This window comes from Apodemus sylvaticus, chromosome 11 (genome assembly GCF_947179515.1).
Source record: "Apodemus sylvaticus chromosome 11, mApoSyl1.1, whole genome shotgun sequence".
NCBI lineage: Eukaryota > Metazoa > Chordata > Mammalia > Rodentia > Muridae > Apodemus > Apodemus sylvaticus.
The window spans coordinates 46,014,409-46,035,642 of NC_067482.1; the positions used below are offsets into that span (position 1 = coordinate 46,014,409).

Consider the following 21,234-nt stretch of genomic DNA (forward strand, 5'->3'; position numbering starts at 1 on the left):
GAGGCCTGAGCGCTGATGTGCTGTGCAATGCTGCCCCTCATAGCTCCAGACAGTGACTGGTAACACATCTTACAGAACAAGGAGCAGAGACCGGGACCAGTGACGGAGCTGAGAAGGGACAAGCAGGGCAGCACCACTAACCCATGCTAGCCCATCTCCAAGCTTCTGATCAGGCTGCTCTGCAAATGGTCCCCACGGAATGCGGACCCCAGATTCTTCTAAATAAAGGGCAAATGAAGGCCACTGTGAGCACTGGGGCTCTGGGGTCTCAGTCTTCTCATATATAAAATGAGGCACTAAATTAAGAATTTTCTTGTTTTGTTTAAACATGAAAAAAATTCCAGGCTATCAAGAACTTATTACAATCTATAGCCTCAGGTTACTGATGACAATTTAATTAAGTACAAAAACAATCTTTCCACCTTGCTTGTCATCGGTGTCCGCAGTGTCATGGGGCTGGAGAAATGGCACGTGCTGCTCTTACAGAGGACCCAGTCTCAGCCCCTAGGACCCATATGGGTGGGCCAGCCGGAGTCACCTGCTGATCTGACAATTCAACAGCCACTGAGGAAGAAGGGCTTCCATCCCTCCATTGTTTCCTGAGTGCTCTTGGGCACAGCTACACAGTGCGCACAGGAGATGGCTAAGAAGCTGAGCACAACTTCCTGTCATTGAACAGGAAGAGGCTCAGGGAAGACAAGCTGCTTGGTGACACTCAGCCACACAGAGGTAAGAATCGGAGAGAAGCATCTACCACCAGGCCTGGTGACCAATAGGCTCTGATCCCATAAGCCTCAGCTTCTTCATCTATAAGGAAGTTCAACAGACGACTTTCAACATCCTCACCTCCTTTTAGGATTCTCTGAAAGTGGTGCACTTGATATCTCTCACATGCACTCAGCAATGCTATCTTTGGGAGAAGTGTGGGCAATCTTGACTCTGTCTGCAGATGACCACGTCAGCGAGCAGAGAACACACACACTTGGGCTCTGCAGCTTGCTTCAGTAGTTCTGAGTGGCAGGCAGTACAATGAGAAATCTCCTGAGATCTTTCTCGGGCAGCAAACCTAACGTGGTGGGGGATGGTGGGATGGTACTATAGAACTGGCTGTGGGGCATATTCTAAACCTGTGCTCTTGAATACTGTCTGAACTCACCTGTGGCCTCTGAGCACCTAGAACGATGTTACCATGAGGAGCTAAATTTTTGTTGCTTTGACGTGTGGTTAGTTTATTCTTATATTTGAATGGCTCAGTGTCATGGGTTACCACAGGTAGTCAGACATAAGAAAGCACGCCCATAGGGACCATCAGAAGCCCCCAAGAGGAAAGGGGGAAATGTTGGTACTGAGGTGACCTGAAAGGATGCAGGGAAACCAGCCAGCGTTAAGGCGTGATGGATTGCCTGCTGAGGGGAGAAAATAAGCAGGAAGTGCATTATGGGCAAAAGAAATCATCCATGGGCAAAAGAAATCATCCATGGGCAAAAGAAAGCACCCGTGTGAAGTCATGGCTGCCTGAACATTCAGGAAGCAATAGACAGACCCCCACACAGGAGGTGCGAGTCCTCAAGCCCTACCCCAACCCTACTCCCCAAATACCAGACAGGGAAGCAATGAACTCAGGCAAAACCAAAACCTCCCAGCTTCCCTGGTCACTACATGTGCCTAGGTGACAAGGTTCCAGACAATGGGATGCAAAAAAGAGAACACTAGGCATTTGTGGGAAGATTTTACTCTCGGAACATACAATTGGGTGTCACAGCTCTCCTCCTTGGAGGCTCCTTCCTTTTTTGGTTGGACATGGTGGAAAATAGATGAAGGAGGCCTGAGAGACAAAAAGGGTGACCAGAGATGAGGCCAGAGGCACTGGTAGCCCTAGAGGGATGAGAAGAGCACTGCTCCTTATATTAGGGTTCTCTAGAGTTACAGAACTTATGAGTAGTCTCTCTATATTAAGGGAATTATTTTGATGACTTACAGCTTGTAGTCCAATTAACTCAAAAATGGGCAGCTGTGGAGGGAAAGTTCAAGAATCTAGAAGTTGCTCAGTCCCACGAGGCTAGTTGTTTCAGCTGGTCTTCTGTAGTAGTTTTCAACAATAGGATAGCAAGTAAATGCAAACAGGCAAAGAAGAGCGAATCTTCCTTCTTCCAATGTCTTTATGTAGGTCTCCAGCAAAAGGCGTGGCCCAGATTAAAGGTGTGTGCCAGGTTGACCTTGCACTCAGATCTCCTTGCTTTAGCCTCCTGGGATTAAAGGCATGTTACTACCTTGCCTGGGTCTAAGTTTTTTATAGCCACTATGCCTCAAGATCTCCATGCCAAGATCCAGGTCAGAACCTGCATATTCCAGACTCGAAATCTGTATCACAAGTGAGCCCTCCAATTCTGGATTGCACTTCATTCCAGATAAAGTCAAGCTGACAACCAGGAATAGCCACTACACTCCTCTTGGCCATCCTTCTCACAGGACACAAATAAGCCGCTCTGTGGTTACATCACTGTACATTGGCTTAGACACAATCTCTAAATGATCTCAAATTTGAGGCTGGAAATGAGAGCACAGCAGGACAATGCCAACTTCACATCAGGAGTAAGGAGGGGCCCTACAGAATAAAGGAAACCCACTGAGCTGATCAATGTGCTGGGAGAACACTTGCCAACCCTAGATGTATGCATCTTGCTTTTCATGGGGACAGACACCAGGTGTCACTGAGACTGCAGAGTTAGACAGAGACTTCCTCAGTGTGCTGCATGCCTGCTTTAATGGCAGGCTTCAACCTTTCTTTCTCTTTGCAAGCACTGATAAGAATGAACAAGACTGGGCTGGAGAGATGGCTCAGTGGTTAAGAGCACCGACTGCTCTTCCAAAGGTCCTGAGTTCAAATCCCAGCAACCACATGGTGGTTCACAACCATCCGTAATGAGATCTGACTCCCTCTTCTGTAGGAGTCTGAAGACAGCTACAGTGTACGCACATATAATAAATTAATTAATTAATTAATTAAAAATATTTCCTAAAAAAAAAAAAAAGAATGAACAAGACTTCAAGAAGGGAGGGGTCCTTCCACTGTGCCTTCCCATCTAAATCCAAGGTCCCAAGGAAGTCTTACAGAGCTGAGAAAAGCCAAATGGTACTATTTTACCCCACCACACCCCTAAACATGCCAAGAGAAAAGGCTGACACTGAAGGAAAAATGTTCTCTCGGTAACTGGTGAAGACAGAACTGCAACATACAATCACAGAATGGGGACTGAGGTAAAGCAGTAAAACTGGCTGAGCCCAGACACGGCTGTTCATCCTGGTAAACCAGCCTACACTCTGACAGGACACAAACCTGGTCTCAGCATGCTGTGGAAAATTCAGTATTCTCTCAAGTATAAAATTTACCGTTTGCCACTACCAATCATATTCAGAATTATGCAAGACCATAATAATTACAGTGCTCCTGCTTTGGTAAAAGATGTTTAAAATCTTTTAGGACTTAGACTACAAATATTTTCATTTGTATGAAAGCGTTAAAATGAATTTACTTGGAAAAGTCCATTTAGACAGCAGCATAATGCATTTCTTGGCTTTGTCTCAGGATTTTTACAAAAGCAAGAGCTCGCTACATGTGCCAAGAGCTGTAACCCTGGGGCCACAGCCACGCAGGGGCACATGCAGCATCGCCGTCTCTGAGGGACAGGCATGCCTTCCTGAAAACGTAAAGGACAGAAACCATCTTACTAGGCAGATTCTAATGCCTCCCCTAGAGTTTTGGGGTTCCTTGTAATGCCTAAAATGTGTTCTTTATTAGAGAATTATCAGGTAAGTCCATAAAACTCCCAAGTCAAGGCATGCTCTTTTACTGTGATGTAGCCTCACTCTGACTGGGGACAGCTGAAGTGAACAAACCAGTCAAAACTTTGGGTACGTATTCCTAAAATTGTGAATAGTTCAGCTGTGCAACTAGAGATTGAATTTCATGTTAATCAGAATTAACTGGGACTCAGCTGTATTAAATAACCAGAACAGAGAGTGTCATGGGTACGTTGTTCAAGCGGCCCACCATCTTTTTAAAGATGAGTATTGAAACCCAGGAATTTAGTATGTGTAAAAGCAGAGACCCTAAATGCTTAAGACACACTGAGGATAATTACAACAGCTACTGCTATTATTCAATGAGTTTTATGCAAAGAAATCAGGGTGTGCACTGACAGTCAATCTGCTATAGAACATATCTATTTTCATTCTAATGTTATCTTACTATTCACTGACAACTTTTGGAAGCTTAGATCAGAAGATAATGGGCCCTTTCCTGTAAGTCACTGGGGCTTGAGGGTTTCTCCCCAAATAATTTAATCTCCAGAACTTTGGGGTAATGCCCAGTAGCCTATGTTTCCACAACTCCCCCAAAGCATTCTGGGGTGTGCTAAGCTTAAGGATAGCTGAAAGAGATGTGGCAATTTGCAAATGCCACTAACCCATGACCCTCTGGTTGGTCCCAGGGGTGAAGGCAAGCTGGGGGAGCCCCAAGGAAGGCTCTCTGGCGATCAGGCTTCCCATTAGCTCATGGGGACAGAACTAGTACCCAAGAGAATCAGACTGAAGCGAACACAAAGCAAACAAGGCCAGCCCGCAGCAAGAAGCTATGTGCTCTCACCATGGGAAGGGGTTTTGCACTAACTCACTATTTAAGTCATTTTTTTTTTCTTCAGGACTGCGATCATACCCAGGATCACATGTATTCTAGGCAAACTTCAACCATGGGGTCATATCCATAGTCCTAACTCCCTTGTTTTTTTTTTTCTTCAAAAGATGTATTTATTTTATTCATATGAGTACACTGTATCTGTCTTCTGACACACCAGAAGAGGGCATCATAACCCTTACAGATGGTCGTGAGCCACCATGTAGTTGCTGGAAATTGAATTCAGGACCTCTGGAAGAGCAGTCAGTGCTTAAGCACTGAGCCATCTCTCCAGCCCCTAACTCCCTTTCTCAATGGTCATCCACAAAACCCCTTTTCCCTCAATGCTCAAAACAGCACTGCTCCTAATAGCCAAGAAGTACAGACAGCTCACATGTCTACTGACTGGTAGATGTTAGGCAGAATGTAAACATGTCTACAGGTCGGAGCATTAGTCTCCATCAGAGAATACAGGGCTGACATGACAGAAGACTTAGAGAACATCATGAGAAGTGGGAGGAACCAGCAGAGAGGGCCACAAATTCTATGGATGCATTTACAGGAAGTGCCCAGGATAAGCACATCCACTGAGACAGGGTAGATTAGTGACTGCCTGTCAGCAAGGGGTGGGGTCAATGGACTGGGAAGCGATGGTTAGAAAATTCTTTAGTCATTTAAGAATTTTTAACTTTTACTATAGTGATAGCTGCTCAGTACTGTGACTTTATTATCTCTGAAGGTAGCAATATGGAACTGTGGGCTTTAAATGGGTGATTTGTACAGTATACAAACTATATCCCAATAGAGTTGCTTTTTAAGTAAAATTAAACAAACTGTTTTTTCCAAAGGAAGAATCCCTTCCCAGAGCTCATGCTACTCTCGGCTTCAAGACCATCCTTGCACCTAAGGAGGCTGTAGGGTATACAGCGTCAGAGGCCGCAGGCTGGTGCAGTACGAAAGGCCATCCCTGTACCTAAGGAGGCTGTAGGGTATACAGCGTCAGAGGCAGCACGAAAGGTCAGAAGACAGTCACCCTAGGGCGCTGTGGGTAGGGCAGGACCAGCAGGCCGTGGAGCCTCTGTGCACCCTGCCAGTCACACCCAGACTTCACTAAGTCCACAGAGTTGACCCCCCTGAAAACACTGTAAACTTCTTGCCATTGACTTATTTTAAACACTTCAACAGCTTACTGAAATCTTTAAATGCAACAAATTAAGCTAGATAAGAAAAGCACATCTGTAATTCCAGTACTCACAGGATTGGGAGTTCGAGGCCAGCCTTAGCTACATAGAGTCCCATGCCAGTCTGGACTTTGTAAGACCCTATCCTTGTCTCAAAAATTAAAATAATTAATAATTATTAAAATAAGAATGACAAATCAAAACTTTCCATTTTGGACTTTGTCTTAGGGACACACGCGCATGCTCTAAGCAGTCTCTTGACCCTAAAGAGGAAGCTCCTGCCAGCTGGAGCTGCTCAAGTCATGGTCACCTGACTCCCAGGAGGGCCAGCTCCTACGCTGCAGTATAGAAGCCTCAGTTCTATCCTTGAGTCTTGCTAGCAAGCAGAAGTGGTCAGGGTGTCGATGTTTTCAGATCAGTTCACAAAGTGGAAGAACTTGCTGTGTGAATTCCAGAGGCACACAGGAAAAGCTGACAGGGCTAGCTTAGCAGTATTAACAAGCACAGGAGCGGCCAGCCAAGGCCAGTCACAGTAGTCTCTGGAATGATATGCTAAGGACAACACATACACACACAAAACAAAACGAAGCCCAATAAACAAACAAACAAACAAAAAACGTCACGCGAACAATCAGATCCTTGGCTTGAAAAAACTCCATCTCAAGACAGGTCTTTATTTACCACAGAAAAGCAAAGCTGCCAAACCAATGTTGCCAAGGGAGGTGGCACATGCCTGGAACCCCAGTATCTGGGTGGCTATGGCAGAGGTTTCCAAGGAAGCCCTACAGAGCCACACCCCATCTCAAAGAGAGTAATTAAAAAATAATCACATCTGTCAACTGGGCACTATTTGCTTTTGCCCTTGCCGTAAAATCCTGGAGAAAAAGAGAGTCTTCCCATAAAGTCCTGCAGAAGGCACAACTCCCTATTCAAATAAGTGGCAAGTGGGCAGAAGTGCAACTATCTTAACTCAAACCAAACAGTACTGGGGAAGGACGGTCCTTTCTTGGGAATAGGGGAACAGAGCAACCAAGACCAGGGAGAAACACTGCCACCAAGTGGTGACAGGCTCTCCGGGCACCTGAGGTGGCCTGGTCTTCATGTGGCAGCAGTGCCAATCCTTGAGAGCTTCCGAAAGGCTAAGAACCCACATAAGTCTGACCTTAACTCGGGGAGTGGGAGGACAGGTCCAGCTTGGGGACTTAGCTCCCCAGGAAGACCAGGGATAAAGTTAAGCTGGTAGAGCACGCAGCCCTTAGTCCAACCTCAGCACTACATTAAAAAACAAAACCAAAGCCAGAAAGTCAAGCTACCACCCACTACCACCACCACCAAAAGCCAGGCACAGGGGCACACACCTGTGGCATCCCAGCCCTCAGAAGCGGAGGGAGAATCAAGAATTCAAGGGAAGCATCACTGTTTAGTGAGTCCGAGGTCAGCCTGGGCTGACCCAGGCTCAACAACAAAGTCGCCAGATGGCTGGGATGCCCAGTAAAGACACATCCCTGGTCAAGAGAAAATGGGAAGAGACGGATATGGTGTCTGCATTATTTCACTTACGTCAGCCATTAAAATCTCCCTAAGGTCCATAAATTCTTGAAAACCAGTCAGTCACAAGTGTTTCCTACCTTTTGCACAATAACACAGAAGTCACACTGAAGATCCCTTACATGCTTTAGTTTGGCCTTAACTGTTTACATTTCGGTTCATGTGTTATCTAACCTAAAGTTCTTCATGCTTTAAGTAGGGAAGGCTGACTCAGCTGTACTCACAAGCCCAAAAACAGAACAAAACAAAACAAAACAAAACAAAAACCTCTCAGCCTTGGCTTTCCTGGACTATATACTCACACAATGGGTTTCAAGTCAATAAATCATGCTTATTTATGCTAAAAAGAGTTTCCTTCCCCTTTTCAAGACATGTCAAAATCTGAAGGCATCTATTGTTGGTGAAATGCACACTGTGATACGAAACACTTAAATGAAAAGCACTAGATGGGAGACTAAAACTGTTCCCTGGCACAAACAGAACAGAAAGATTCTCTCCATTCCACGTGGGGAGCTGCCTAAAAATGATTTCATAATGACAAAGAGTTCTCTTTTGTATGGACTGCTGAGAAAAGAGAGCAGAGGCCATGCACCACAGACGGTCTAGTTACGAGCTGGTTCCCAGCATCCTCTGCTGCCCTGACAAGCAGGTGAGAGCCCTTGACAAGGAAAACAGACGTGTGTAGACAGTGTCCTTGGAGCAGAGCACGGGCAGAGCCCAACTGCAGAGGATGAGGAAGCCTGTCAGGAATGGAGGAGGAGCTGGGGATGCAACTGCTCCCACCTCAGCAATCCACCTTTCAAAGATCAGCAAGGAACCCCAGTCTCATTAGAGCTAGTGAAACCCGTGCTCTGAACCGTGCGTGGACAAACCCACCTAAGACAAGTGTGTGCACAACTGTGCCCAGGGACAAGGGCACCACCCCCAACTTGTCTATGGTAGGGACGACAGTGAGGCTCTGAAAATCAGACTTAATTTGAAGGTGGAGCATCTGTCCTCTACTCAGAGAAGCCAGTGCGTCTGCGTGCCCTTAGCCACACGCTCGGACGAACTCCTGAACACACTCGGCCTACCACTGCTTTGCTCTGATTTACTGTACTCTTGCGATACCACCGGGATGGAGTGAATACTTTACCAAGTATGGTCCTTTCAAAGGCTCAGTGCCACGATCCTCACCCGAGAGCCAGTGGCTTTTCTGGGTTTCAGAGACAACAATGGTAAGCAGCCACCACCACGTGGGAGCATCAGTGAGCCCGGGACTTTATATTTAAGCCACCAAGCAGCTTTTAGCTGCTCATTCCACCATCTATGTTTGCTTTGCTGTGGAAACGGTTGTCTCGTCACAGTTGAATACAACTTGGTCTCCTATTTATCCCGCAGCTCTGCTCCCATGAGGTGAGCGTGGCGTCACATTTAAGCATCTGTGCTGTAGCGACCAACCCTTAGTAGGCTCAGAAGCTGTGCTGGCTCTCTCAGACTTCGCTAATTTAAATTTGTCAGTCTTATAAAACTCCAACTAGTCATTGCTAAACTCAAAAGGGAGGGGCCCACAGGAGCACAGCTCAGTGGTAAGGGATCTGCCCGACATGCGACAGGACCTGGGCTCTGTCCACAGATGGGGGGGGGACACAGACACATTTGAAGATGTTTCCCTAGTGTTATTAGACAGTGAGTTAAGTACAATGTCACCCCTCCTTAGATCAGTTTCTAATGATAGTATTTGTCCAGTCTAACCTCTTCACCACTACCTCACTGTTCACACTCTAGTTACCCTTTATTTTATTTTGTCCTTAGAAACTAGTCGCCTCCCCCCAGGATTTGGCTCAGACATAATACCAGAAGCCCTGGTTCACAGACCACACCTCGCTCTTGCAGTAGTACCATTACTGAAGAGCGAACACCGTGCTTTTAAAATGACTACAGGCTTGTGTTAGGAGCAAGGAAGCGTTGCGATGTCTCTGCCTTCATTTACTTTAGGAAAGTAAGGTTTCTCTCTCAGTGTAGCTCATGATTAGACTGCTGGAGTGTGGAGTGAAAATGCAGAATGGACAATCATGAGCTTCTGAGCTTCTACAGGGAACCACCACAGTTGTTTTTTACCCACACTTCATGATTTTTTCTCATATTATGGATTTTAAATACTTGTAGGAGTGGTGGGACACACCTTTAGTCACAGCTCTTGGGAAACAGAGGCAGTGGATCTGAGTTCAAAGCCAGCCTGGTTGATATAGAGCTTCAGGCCAGCCAGGAGCACACAGTGAGACCCTGTCTCAGCAGTACACACCCACACAGAAAATGTCTCTAATTAGCTTTCTGCTCCCTTATGTAGGAGTGGCAGAGTCCTGAGTCTAGGTTACTAAGAGGATTTAGAGAGCTTGCTCCAGCTTGAGGTTCTCTCTGGGGAAGGAGAGTCTGAATAAGTGCTCCAGGGCCTCCCTTGTCCCTGTCTGAGACGGTAAAGTGCTGCTGCTGCTGCTGCTGCTGCTGCTGCTGCTGCGAGGGTCCTAAGTGACTTTTTGTCTTTCCCTAATTTCATCTCAGAGACTGCCTCTGACACTCCAGCCAAGTGGCCCAGTCTCTACCCCCCTCCCAGTAGCAGGAAGTCCACAACCTCTGTGGCGTTCACAAGGGTGTACCTTCATGGTGGCCTTACCTTCATATCTGCTTGGGGAATCACAAGCCTTCTGTGGAGTGGCCACTCGGAGGAATATCTGCTGCCTCCATGAATGCCGCCGGGTCTTCACGGGGGTCCCATCTGTGTCACCCAGGTGGTTTGCTTTAGATTCAAAGTCCCTAAAATGGCAAGACGGCGGCGGACTCATGAGTGGTGGGGAGGCGTCAGAGTTACAGTTCAGCTGACTTATCTTCATAAACAAGTGTCTTGATAGCCACAGAAGCTAAATCAGACTCACAATGGGTCTGTATTCTTAGAGGACACTGTGAAAAGAACACATTCTCATGCCCTGAACCACTGTTATCACAAAAGATATTTAACAAGTGAGCTCCATAGACCGTAGCTTCCAATTGGGCCTTTCTGGTGCTATTTCAAAAGAGAAAAACTACCCAGCTGGGGTACTGTCACCAGAACCCCAATCCATATCAGCCACCACGTGGGATTACTTTCCTAGCCCCAGGCTCCTGTATCTCCATGACTGTTACAAATCTCTCTCCCACCTTCCCCCTCCCTCCCTACCCTCCCCCTCCCTCCCTCCCCCCCACCGTCTCTCTCTCTCTCTCTCTCTCTCTCTCTCTCTCTCTCTCTCTCTCTCACACACACACACACACACACAGAGCACAAACCGCACACAGCATACCATACACCCACAGCACATATCCATACCCAGATCACACCTACACAGCACACCATCCACGTACATCCATCTACCCTCAACCCTTCCTCCCACCCCCATTTATGTACACTAGAATAGAAAAGCAGCTATAATTTACTTAGAGAACCATTGAGGAACTAAAGATACAATAAATCACTAATGATGATGCCTACTTTAAAAGCCTTAGCTTTAAAACCATAAAACAAAGTATAATTGTTTATATATATATATATATATATATATATATATATATATATATATATTCATTTCCTTTCCACTCACAAGAGAGTTTGAGCAGGCCCTTGCAATTCACACTCAGTACACACCACAGTGAGGCAATCATCACACCTGGCAGATTGAACCGCTGACCTCATGAGGGCTACGCCCTTCAATGGCCCTGTAGAACCATAGACTCTTTACTCTTCTGAGGATAACAACATCAGCAAATCAGCCCTATGCAAAACCACAAGGTGGCTGCGAGCCTTACAAAGGGCACGGATGAGGAGGCTGCTTTAAGAGGGAGACACAACCGGCTTAGCTAGTGTTCCAATGGCACAACAGCAGAGATCAAACCACTCCGCACTCAGCGCATCCAGACCTGGCAGGTGTACACGGAGCCCTACCTGTTCGTGTTCTTAAAGTCACAGGTGTTATTTTCATCTACAGGAGCCAGAAATTTTAGAAAATTTGGCACAGAGGAGGAAGAATGGAGTTTTTTCCGCAGGGCATTACGGTAGGAGACACTAAGAGTGTGGTTAAAAAAAGAGTTTAGGATAAAGAAATATAAACACACAAAGTAAATACTCTAAGCTTAAAAGGGAAAGTTCTTCACTGTGATGCTACAAAGTAAATCAGGTAAGACACGGAAAATATTTTGGGAATGAAACTGACTCTCATTTTCAGCCAACAAATTAAAAAGTCACACATGGCACACTTATGTAAATTAATCAGAAGCTTTCTGACATGGTACACATAACAGTGTATACAAACATAGCTGTTAGCCTGTGCGCATGCATGTGTGTGTGCTACCATAAAGGTCAAGGGATATGAAGGTTACTTGTTAAAACAGTTCACTGCTGAGTCTCTTCAGAGCTTAAAGAAAACCAAGAGCGAAATTAAGTCCATTCAAAGGACAGCTGAAACTAGCAAATCCAAATAATACCAAAAGGCCCCCACATAAGCGGTGGCGTGGGGCTTCCTGCAGGGACAGCCCCCATGCGGCTGGGCTGGCGCAGTGTGGATGCCTGGCAGACAGACAGACAACACTGAGTGTGCCATGCAAGTGTGCTCACCTCTTTGGCACGGCATTCCCACTTGATTCTCCACTGGAATTGTGTTTTAGGTACTTAAAAAAGTTTGGTGAGGAGGCGGAGGGGTTAAGACGAGGCGGAGGCGGGGCTGATGGCTGCCCTGCGCAGCACTGAGACTCGCCCCCAGGAAGACCGTCCACACTAGACAGCAATCAGAGAGAGTGGGATTAGAGGGGACAGGGGCGCACTGCAAAGGAAGGACAGAAATGGAGAACACAAGGCTCTGCTGATGGGGACTGCTGTCACAGGCGAGCACTGTCAGGTCCTGCATCGGCTATGCTTCCAGTAAGACTTTCTGCTCGGTTCCCTTGCTGGGAAACAACGGATAACATTTTAGAAAATAACCCAAAATTGAGAAGCCACATTTCCCTTCAGGACATCTTGCCCTGGATTTCAAAGTCCTGTTTCCTATAGACTCAAGAGGAAAGTTCACAAGAGAGAATGCAAAATATGCGGAAGGTGGGCACGTCCCCACCTCCCACGGCTGGTCCATCACAGCCCGGGACAGAGCGGTTCTGTCCGGGAGAGAAGAAAAGTGGCGACCCTCAGCACTCGTCCCTCTACCTGAGAGCTGGCACAGAACTCAGGCTTTTCAGGGAGGAATGCTTCTACCAGCACTGAACAGGCCAGAGAGGGGGGTGGGCACACAGCCATGATGCGGAACAGCATGCTCACAGGGTGCTGGAAAGCAGGGGGGCGGGGGGGGGGGGAGTTGTCTCAGAAACACCATCAGACTTGTCAACAGATCCTGGAGGAAGTCCCTCTGCCATCGGTCACCCTGCCCAATTCCGAAGACCCAAGGATGATTCCCAACGAGTGGCCTGGGAAGCAAGGCTGACGGCTCTGTGTGGGGCTCAGGGTTATTAGGACATGTCTCGGCTTCCCTCCACACGTGTCAAACACCAACTACTGCACTCACTCAAATGGCTGCACCTGGTACAGGTCACATGGGCACACATGTCCCCAGCTTCTGCTGTCACCAGCCAGTGGGAGACGGCTACCATACATGGATATGGCCTCATTTGTAAACGTATTTTAAAGGATAATCTGGGGCCCAGTCAGTCTCTGGCACTTGGAGTTAGTCACTAACAGACCTAGAAAACACAGGGAAAGCTTTGCCACCTCATTGCTTGTGCTTCTCTATAGCCAAAAGGGGTTAACTGTTTCTTTGAGCCCAATTCTTTTTTTTTTTCTTCATGTTTTCAGTACTTTTTTATTTATTTATTTTTATTTTCTATATTCTTTGTTTACATTCCATATGATTTTCCCTTTCCCGCCCCCCCACCTCATAAGTCCCATAAGCCCTCTTTCCTCCACGAGTTCCCCAATCACCCCCCTCCCACTTCTCTGTCCAGGTGATCTCCTACATTGCTGCATCAAGCCTTTTCAGGACCAGGGGCCCTCTCCTTCCTTCTTCTTGGGAATGATTTGATATGTGTGTTGTGTCTGGGTTATTCGGAGCTTCTGGGCTAATCTCCACTTATCAGTGACTGCATTCCATATGTGTTCTTTTGTGAATGAGTTAGCTCACTTAGGATGATATTTTCCAGTTCCAACCATTTGCCTAAGAATTTTATGAATTCATTGTTTTTAATTGCTGAGTAGTATTCCATTGTGTAAATATACCACATTTTCTGTATCCATTCCTCCACTGAGGGACATCTGGGTTCTCCAATATATATAAAGAACTCAAGAAGTTAGACTCCAGAGAACCAAATAACCCTATTAAAAATGGGGTACAAAGAAATTTCACCTGAAGAACTTTGAATGGCTGAGAAGCACCTTAAGACATGTTCAACATCCTTAGTCATCTGGGAAATGCAAATCAAAACAACCCTGAGATTTCACCTCATACCAGTCAGAATGGCTAAAATTAAAAACTCAGGAGACAGCAGGTATTTGCGAGGATGTGGAGAAAGAGGAACACTCCTCCACTGCTGGTGGGGTTGCAAGCTGGTACAACCACTCTGGAAATCAGTCTGGTGGTTCCTCAGAAAATGGGCATGACACTTCTGGAGGACCCTGCTATACCACTCCTGGGCATATACCCAGAGGATTCCCCAGCATGCAATAAGGACACATGCTCCACTATGTTCATAGCAGCCATATTTATAATAGCCAGAAGCTGGAAAGAACCCAGATGTCCCTCAATTGAGCCCAATTCTTAAGTGCGGTGTGCTGGCTGGTTTTATGTCAACTTGACACCAGCTGGAGTCATCAAAGAGCAGGGAGCCTCAGCTGAGAAGATGCCTTCATAAGATCTGGTGGTAGGCAAGCCTGTAGGGCGTTTTCTTAATTAGTAACTGATGAGGGAGGGCCCAGACCATTGCGGGTGCTGTCATTCCTGGGCTGGTGACCCTGGGTTCTAGAAGAAAGCGGGCTGAGCAAGCTTTGAGGAGTAAGCCAGCAAGCAGCACCCCTTCGCCTCTGCATCAGCTCCCACTTCCCTCAGGAGCCCCCAACTTGTCTTCAATAATGGACTATGATGTGGAAGTATAAGCCCAAAGAGCCCCTTCCACCCCAACTTGCCTTTGGTCATGGTGTTTCATCACAGCAATAGAAACCCAACCTAAGAAAAGGAGTGAATCTTGAATCTAGAATTCCTACAGTGACGGATTTCAGAAAGCATCGATTCTGATTCTATTATACAGAGCCTGTCATCAGACATGCCTAGGTTTCCCCTAGATCAAGCTAGCCAGGGCCAGGGCCCAGGCTTCTGGGTGTCATGGCGGATATCCACAGCACAGCTTTCCCACCCTGCTTGTATGGACCCCATCCACACACATCCCCATCCCACCACAGCCCAGATCTAGGCATCCAAAGGAGGAAACTCCTCCATTCACACCCACGTGCCACCTTTCCCAAGCCCAGCAGACAAGTCCCAAAGACAACATCTCACGCATTAAGGACTGATTGACACACATAAGGACCATTTTTGCTCCTGTCTACCTGCTTGCTATCAAAGCCTGCACCTCCCTCTACACACTCCCAAGGCAGCCAAGGAGAACATGACACTGCTTCAAGTTTTATTTTTTGATGCCAAGGGTCAAAGTTGGCTTGGGTTATTCTTTTGTCCCAAAAGTGTATTCAGCATATACAGTAAATCTGAGACGTTAAGCAACTTACTTGCGTTCATGAGGCATCTCTGTGCTCACAGAGTGATAGCGCATGAGTTTCCTCTGAGAGACCCCTGGAGAGCTCTGGGCAGGCTCTGGAGGCGTAGGACACTCTACTGGGAAATGACTCAGGGTGTTGGCTCTCCTTCTGAATGCCTGCTGGGGTGACAGCAGAGCAGACTCTTCTGCAAGGTGGCTCTCTGAGTCACTGGACAGGTCATCTGAGGAGCCAAGGAGCTTGAAGGAGCTCTCAGAGATGGGCAAGGCCTCCTTGTCACCCATGGACAGCTCCTAACAGCAGACAGACGGCAGATCAGACATGTGGCAGTGGTGGGGACTGGCAATAATTTAAGCACACAGAAACATTAAATTCATAGCACTGTCTGACTAGACTGTATCTAGAGGCTACCAAAGATACAAGGGCATTAAGGCTGTCATGTAACACCTGCTTCACAGAGACAGGCTCTTGCTTCCTGCAGAGATGGGGCAAGATCCAAATACAACACTGAAGTTTCTCACAAGCTGCAGCACTGACTGCTCAAACCCCATGGACAGACTGCTCGCCCCAGACAGCAGGCTTTCTATAAGAAGAATGGTCCTGTATGGAGAGTTCCCACCATTTAACCAACTTCTTTATCTTTGCCAAGTGTGTTGTTCATGGATGTTTAGCCACAGACCAAGGCTCTGACTCAGATGTTGGCAGACTTGATGCTAAAACTATACTCTATATTCTTCCTGGAGTAGAAGCATGTTTGTCACATGTGACAGGTCATAATTCAGGGGAAGTCATTTAACATCTTGCTGCATTTCACCATCCTCTCCTGTAAGTGAAAATTTACTGCACCATTTCTTGAATCAAGCAAGACGAGACAATTTTAGAGTGGTTTGTATTCCAACTAATGCTACAGACATAAGCTACAGTTTCATTAAGCGCCCCCTCCTCACTGTATGCTCAAACACTCATCAAGAAACCTAACAAGTGGCCCGGCGGTGGTGGCGCACGCCTTTAATCCTAGGACTTGGGAGGCAGAGGCAGGCAGATTTCTAAGTTTGAGGCTAGCCTGGTTTACAGAGTGAGTTCCAGGACAGCCAGGGCTACACAGAGAAACCCTGTCTCGAAAAACTAAAAAAAAAGAATCCTAACAAGTCAATGTTGGCGATCATGCCCATAATTTCTGCTCCTGGGAAGCAGAGGCCAGAGATCTGGAGTTCTAGGCCAGCCTGAGCTAGATGTAAAAACAGAAAAGAGGATGGGGGAGGGGACAATAAAAACAAAGGATGGGAGTCCTAAGAACTTCGTGACTGACAGCAAGCTATCAGGAATCCTTCTCCCTGGCCATTTCCTCAACACAATTTCCAGGCTTTCCACAAGATTTAATTCCTAGCATCAGCACCATCTCTAAGCTTTCTACTACCAAACCACATCTCTTCCGGAGGTCCAAGCCACCAACATCTGCTGTCTGCAGCTCCTGTCACACAGCCCCCATGTGTGGTTTACTTGTTCAACTGTCCTTTCTCACCTATGAACCCAGCCATCTTTTTACTGTAGGTAAGCACAGCACACGACATCTGCACACTTGAACGGTGAGACCGGGTGTGCTCTGTGGATCCTCTGTGGAGGCTAGAGGACGGTGTGGCCTGCTGCGTCTTAACTTAGAAAGCTACATGTAGAAGACGGCCTCCAGGTCTTACTGCACAACACCAGGCTCCAAACCCAGCGGGAGCAGCGGCACTGCTGCCTATCGGAGTGATTTAGATCCCGCCCAGAGCAGGGGAAGCACAGATGCAGTGTGAAGTCAGAGTCACGCTCATCTAAAGGGATGAGCCGCGAAGCACACAGCACACACACCAGTGGGTAGGGATATCAAGCTAGTGGCTTGCCAGGAACATCTTAAAAATAAATGAGCAGGAATACCAGTGTATGCAGCCCATTATCCAGAGAGTGATTTCATTTTAACTCATTTTCTTTTTGTGTGGGAGGGTTATGTGTATTTGCAAATTATGTTAAATGTCTTTCTTATTGTTGGCTAGGATTTGAAGCCTTTGAAAAGTACAAGTCTAGGGCAGGGCTCTGCTGAGGGGCTGGGGCTCACAGGCGTCCTCATTCTTATACCCCAGCATGCTGACAACATGGAGGAAGGCTGCCTCCTGAGCACCACACCTCAGATTTACTCCTTGGCAGTCACAGGGTTAACTAAAGCAGGTTCAGTCATGTGCAAATGCCTCTGGACAAGCAAGCAAGCAAGGGGACACAGCAGGTGTGGTGCCACAGAAGACTGTCAGGCAACTCATTCATTACACCTGTGCTTACTCTGTGGCAGACTGGGGGAGGAGGCAGGCTTGGCTGCTTATTTAAACAAAACGATCATGTTTTCTCACAGCCATGGGGTCAGCTACCGGACAGTCTCGGGGATTTATGCTGCACAATTCCCTAAATTTACAACACCCTCCCACCTTTGAGGCCCTCGCAATCTTTTATTATTGCAAAATCTACTTTGGATAAGAAGCCCGTGGTTGTTACAGATTAGGTCTCATCTGTCTAAAACTATGATCTTGATTCTCTGTGTATAGGAATAGTTATTTGCCTTTTTATTTAAAACTTTTCACATGGCTTGTCTCCTCTTACGTAGAGAAGTCTGCAAAGACTACGTGTTTGATGACTAGAGGGACATGGGCTTTTTTTGTCCTGATAGTTGTGTAGAATCAAGCTGGGCAGGCCTGTTGGCTGGATCTTCAGGGTACTACTGAAGGAGAAATATGCTTACTTTGCTGGTGTTACTTAGAGTACTGGAAGTGGAGCTGTCCAGATCCACGCTGGAGGAATGGTCCTGCAGGCCCCTGGCTTTATTACCCTACAAACAGAAAAGGGAGTTGAGATGCAGCCCCAAAGTCGTCATCACCTAGAAACTTAGAAAATAAACCCACTGACAAGCAGAGCTCAGCACAAGCCTGCACTGACCATCACAATCCTGGCTTCATGTTAAGGATCATTCCAACCTAGATGATGCACAGAGCCCTGTGGATCATCTATCACGACCCCCAAAGCATACTCAATAGCTCCTTCCTGAATCGTGGGCGATCGTAACTGGCCACCTGGATGTCACTCAATCAACCTGCATCCCTCTGGGAACTCTCAAAGGCTAGCCCTTTCAGTCTTGGTTTTATAATTGGACTGTTGGGAATTATCTTAAAGGATGTTTTGAAAAATCTCAGAAATACCACTGGACGAAGTCATCTTTAACTGACTAAAGTTTATGTTTCAGAGGGACTATGCCCTAACATCTGGAAGAGCTATAACAAAATGGTGCAAGCTCCAGAGATATGGGTCTTTAACAGAAAGTCAGGTTTTGATTTGTGAGAAGTGACATAAGGCTGTTCACACTCATGGGCTGGGAGGATGCTTTCCTAAGCAACTCCCAGCTGATGCTGGATCTTGGATCTTCCTAGAGAGCCCTAGATTGGCCACTCTTTGGCCTTGAAAGCAAGTATCTCATAAACATCTTACCATCTGTAAGTCATGTGGCCTCTGTGGCAAGTATTCAATTCTGTACAAACACAACCCTAGATAACAGGTGACTGAATTAACAATACTGTGTAAATAAAGTAAGTTTTATTTACAAAAACAAATAGGCTCATAGGATTTGGCCCATGGGTCAAATATTTCACGAGTTCTAGGGAGTTCCAAATACCCAACACAAGGAGCTGACAGGATAGTTTTTGAAGTTGTCCTTAGGGACACTGGAGGAGCTAGGACCTACATCTGGCATACATGATTCATGGTCTTTATAGGAACTGCATGAACAACAACACTCTTGGGAGCAGGGAATCCCATGGGATAGACAAAAAAGAGTGTAAGTTCCCAGCACTGGGGAGCCCGAGGCACTCGGACTGGGAGTATGAAGTCAGGGTATACCACACAGTGAGACACTACTTCAATAAATAAATGCTAAAGATAAATAACGTCTAGATAATTATTGCTCTAAGTCTGATGAAACATGAAATAGAGTTGAGTCTTAGACTCTGCTTTAAAATGCTTCACCTTGAGTGAGAAGAAAGGACGCACTTACCCGGGACAGGATGCTCTCTAAGGACTCTGTTAAGGACCTCTTTGCCCTGTTCTTCAGCGAATCTAACCTGAACCTGCTAGCACTGGGCGGCAGTTCACTCCCAATATTCTCTGCGGCTACCTGCAGTGTCTAGAAAAGACAGACAAGGAAAGGTGAGTCAACTAAAGTTTCTACCCTTCGGTGCACATGAAGGAACAACCCGTGGGGCCTATCCTTTCCAAAGTCTGGGGTCCTCAAGGACATGCCTGCAAGTTTAGTGTGCAATTTGCTATCCCAGATAAAATGAGAAAATGTGTTCAAATCTAATCAGCTAGCTTACTCGGGCTACTGAATCAGAAACCTGCTATGTCCCACCTGTGACCTTATGCCAATTTCCATTTTCTCTGAGCCTCAGTTTCTTCCCAGTGAACAAGGCATACTATTATCTAATCAGATCACTGTGCTATGAGACTACAACAAACGGAAATATAGCAAGCACCGAACATAGGATCTGGGACAAAACCTACTTTGCCATCCTTTTAAAATAAAGCAGTATCTTACCTATGGAGGCATTTGAGAGACTAAGTTAAAAATTACATTAATTAACTGAATCCATCCTTTCTATATCTTTTTATAATCTCTCTCTCGCTTCTGTTCTTTCTCCCTTGAAAGCAAGCTTCTTTTTTCACCTATGCATACCATTAAGCCAGAGCACAGGAGAATGCGACAGCCACTAAATATGTAGTGTTACCTGTCAGCAAGGAAGTCTGTTCCCAAAAAGTTACACCCCAAGTCTGAGCACTGCACTGCTGGCGCAGGCCTTCACTTGATGGCTAGATGGTGGTGTTGTCAGGAAAAGACAAGCAAACAAACTCTCCGTCACTCTAAATACCAGCACACTCCTCAGTAGTCAGGCACACGGAAAGGATGGAGACTAACACAACACCTTTGCCATACTTAAGTCTGGCCCAGTTAGCACTGCCAGGTGTTGAGGAAGGAGAGGAGCAGGGCGCTCTGGAGCCCACTGCCAGGCCCCCAGCTGTGTGGCACAGCCCTGCATTCCCTGCTGCCCCTCTGAGTTCTCCCACCTGCAGACTGAACTGTCTTCCAGATATGCCATGACCTTTAAATGAACGCATATTCATTCCAACACCCTGAGCACAGTGTCTACGCATGTCTGCCACTTGTCATGACTGCTACCTACATTCTGGCTTCTGCCCTTAGTAGAAATCGTTACACTTCACTGGAATCTCCTGACCACCAACCAGTACTGCCCTCCCCCATGCCAAGCAGTCTCCTGAATTTGGTGCTTATTATATTAATTCATATTTTGTATTTTTATTTATATCTATTTATAAAACATATGCTGACTCGCGTGTGAATAAACACCTAAGGAATAGATGCCTCTGGTCATGGGAATAGGAATTAGTGTGGCCACTATCCAAGTTAGCATGAGGATTCTTCAAAACTCTAAATACACAACTACCACGGGATCCAGGCAGGCCACTCTGGCAATGTACTCACAGGATTCTAAGCCAGCACACACAGAGACACCTTCACATCCATGTTTACTGCAGCACTAGTCAAATTAGCAAGGAACAGAATCAGCTTAGATGCCCATCAACAGATGAATGGATAAAGCCAATGTGGGGCACACATGCAGCAGCTTTATGCAGCCACATAAACAAACACAATCACGTCATTGGACAGAAATGCATGGAACTAGAGATGATCATGTTAAAGGACAAACGCCATTCTCTCTCATGTGAAATCTTGATTTAAGTCTCTTTCTCTCCTCTCTCTCTCTCTCTCTCTTACACACACACACACACACACACACACACACAGAGAGAGAGAGAGAGAGAGAGCCATACCACACAAGTCTTTCTACAATTATCTTTCTTCTTCCAATATCGTTTTAAATATTATCCATGTTCACCAATGCTTCTGATTCAGTCACTTCAACCAGAGTACAGTCTGAGTGCACTGTATAACAAACCTAGTCCTGGTCCTGCTATTAAGTATTTACACC

The 21,234-nt window shown here is 46.4% G+C and overlaps 1 protein-coding gene across 3 annotated transcripts in view; it reads right to left on the reverse strand.

Moving 5' to 3' along the window:
* The window catches only part of Tbc1d1 (TBC1 domain family member 1), a 190,595-nt gene that overhangs the window by 52,569 nt on the left and 116,792 nt on the right, over window positions 1-21,234 (reverse strand). Inside the window, exons 9-14 of one of the 3 annotated variants that reach the window (XM_052199412.1) lie at window positions 19,224-19,352; window positions 17,922-18,008; window positions 15,167-15,447; window positions 12,023-12,181; window positions 11,354-11,473; window positions 10,055-10,194 (exon numbers count right to left, since the gene is read on the reverse strand). In XM_052199412.1, the coding sequence (XP_052055372.1) occupies window positions 10,055-10,194; window positions 11,354-11,473; window positions 12,023-12,181; window positions 15,167-15,447; window positions 17,922-18,008; window positions 19,224-19,352 (916 nt within the window). The remainder of the gene's footprint in view (window positions 1-10,054; window positions 10,195-11,353; window positions 11,474-12,022; window positions 12,182-15,166; window positions 15,448-17,921; window positions 18,009-19,223; window positions 19,353-21,234) is intronic. The other 2 variants (XM_052199410.1, XM_052199411.1) reach the window with 2 other exon arrangements.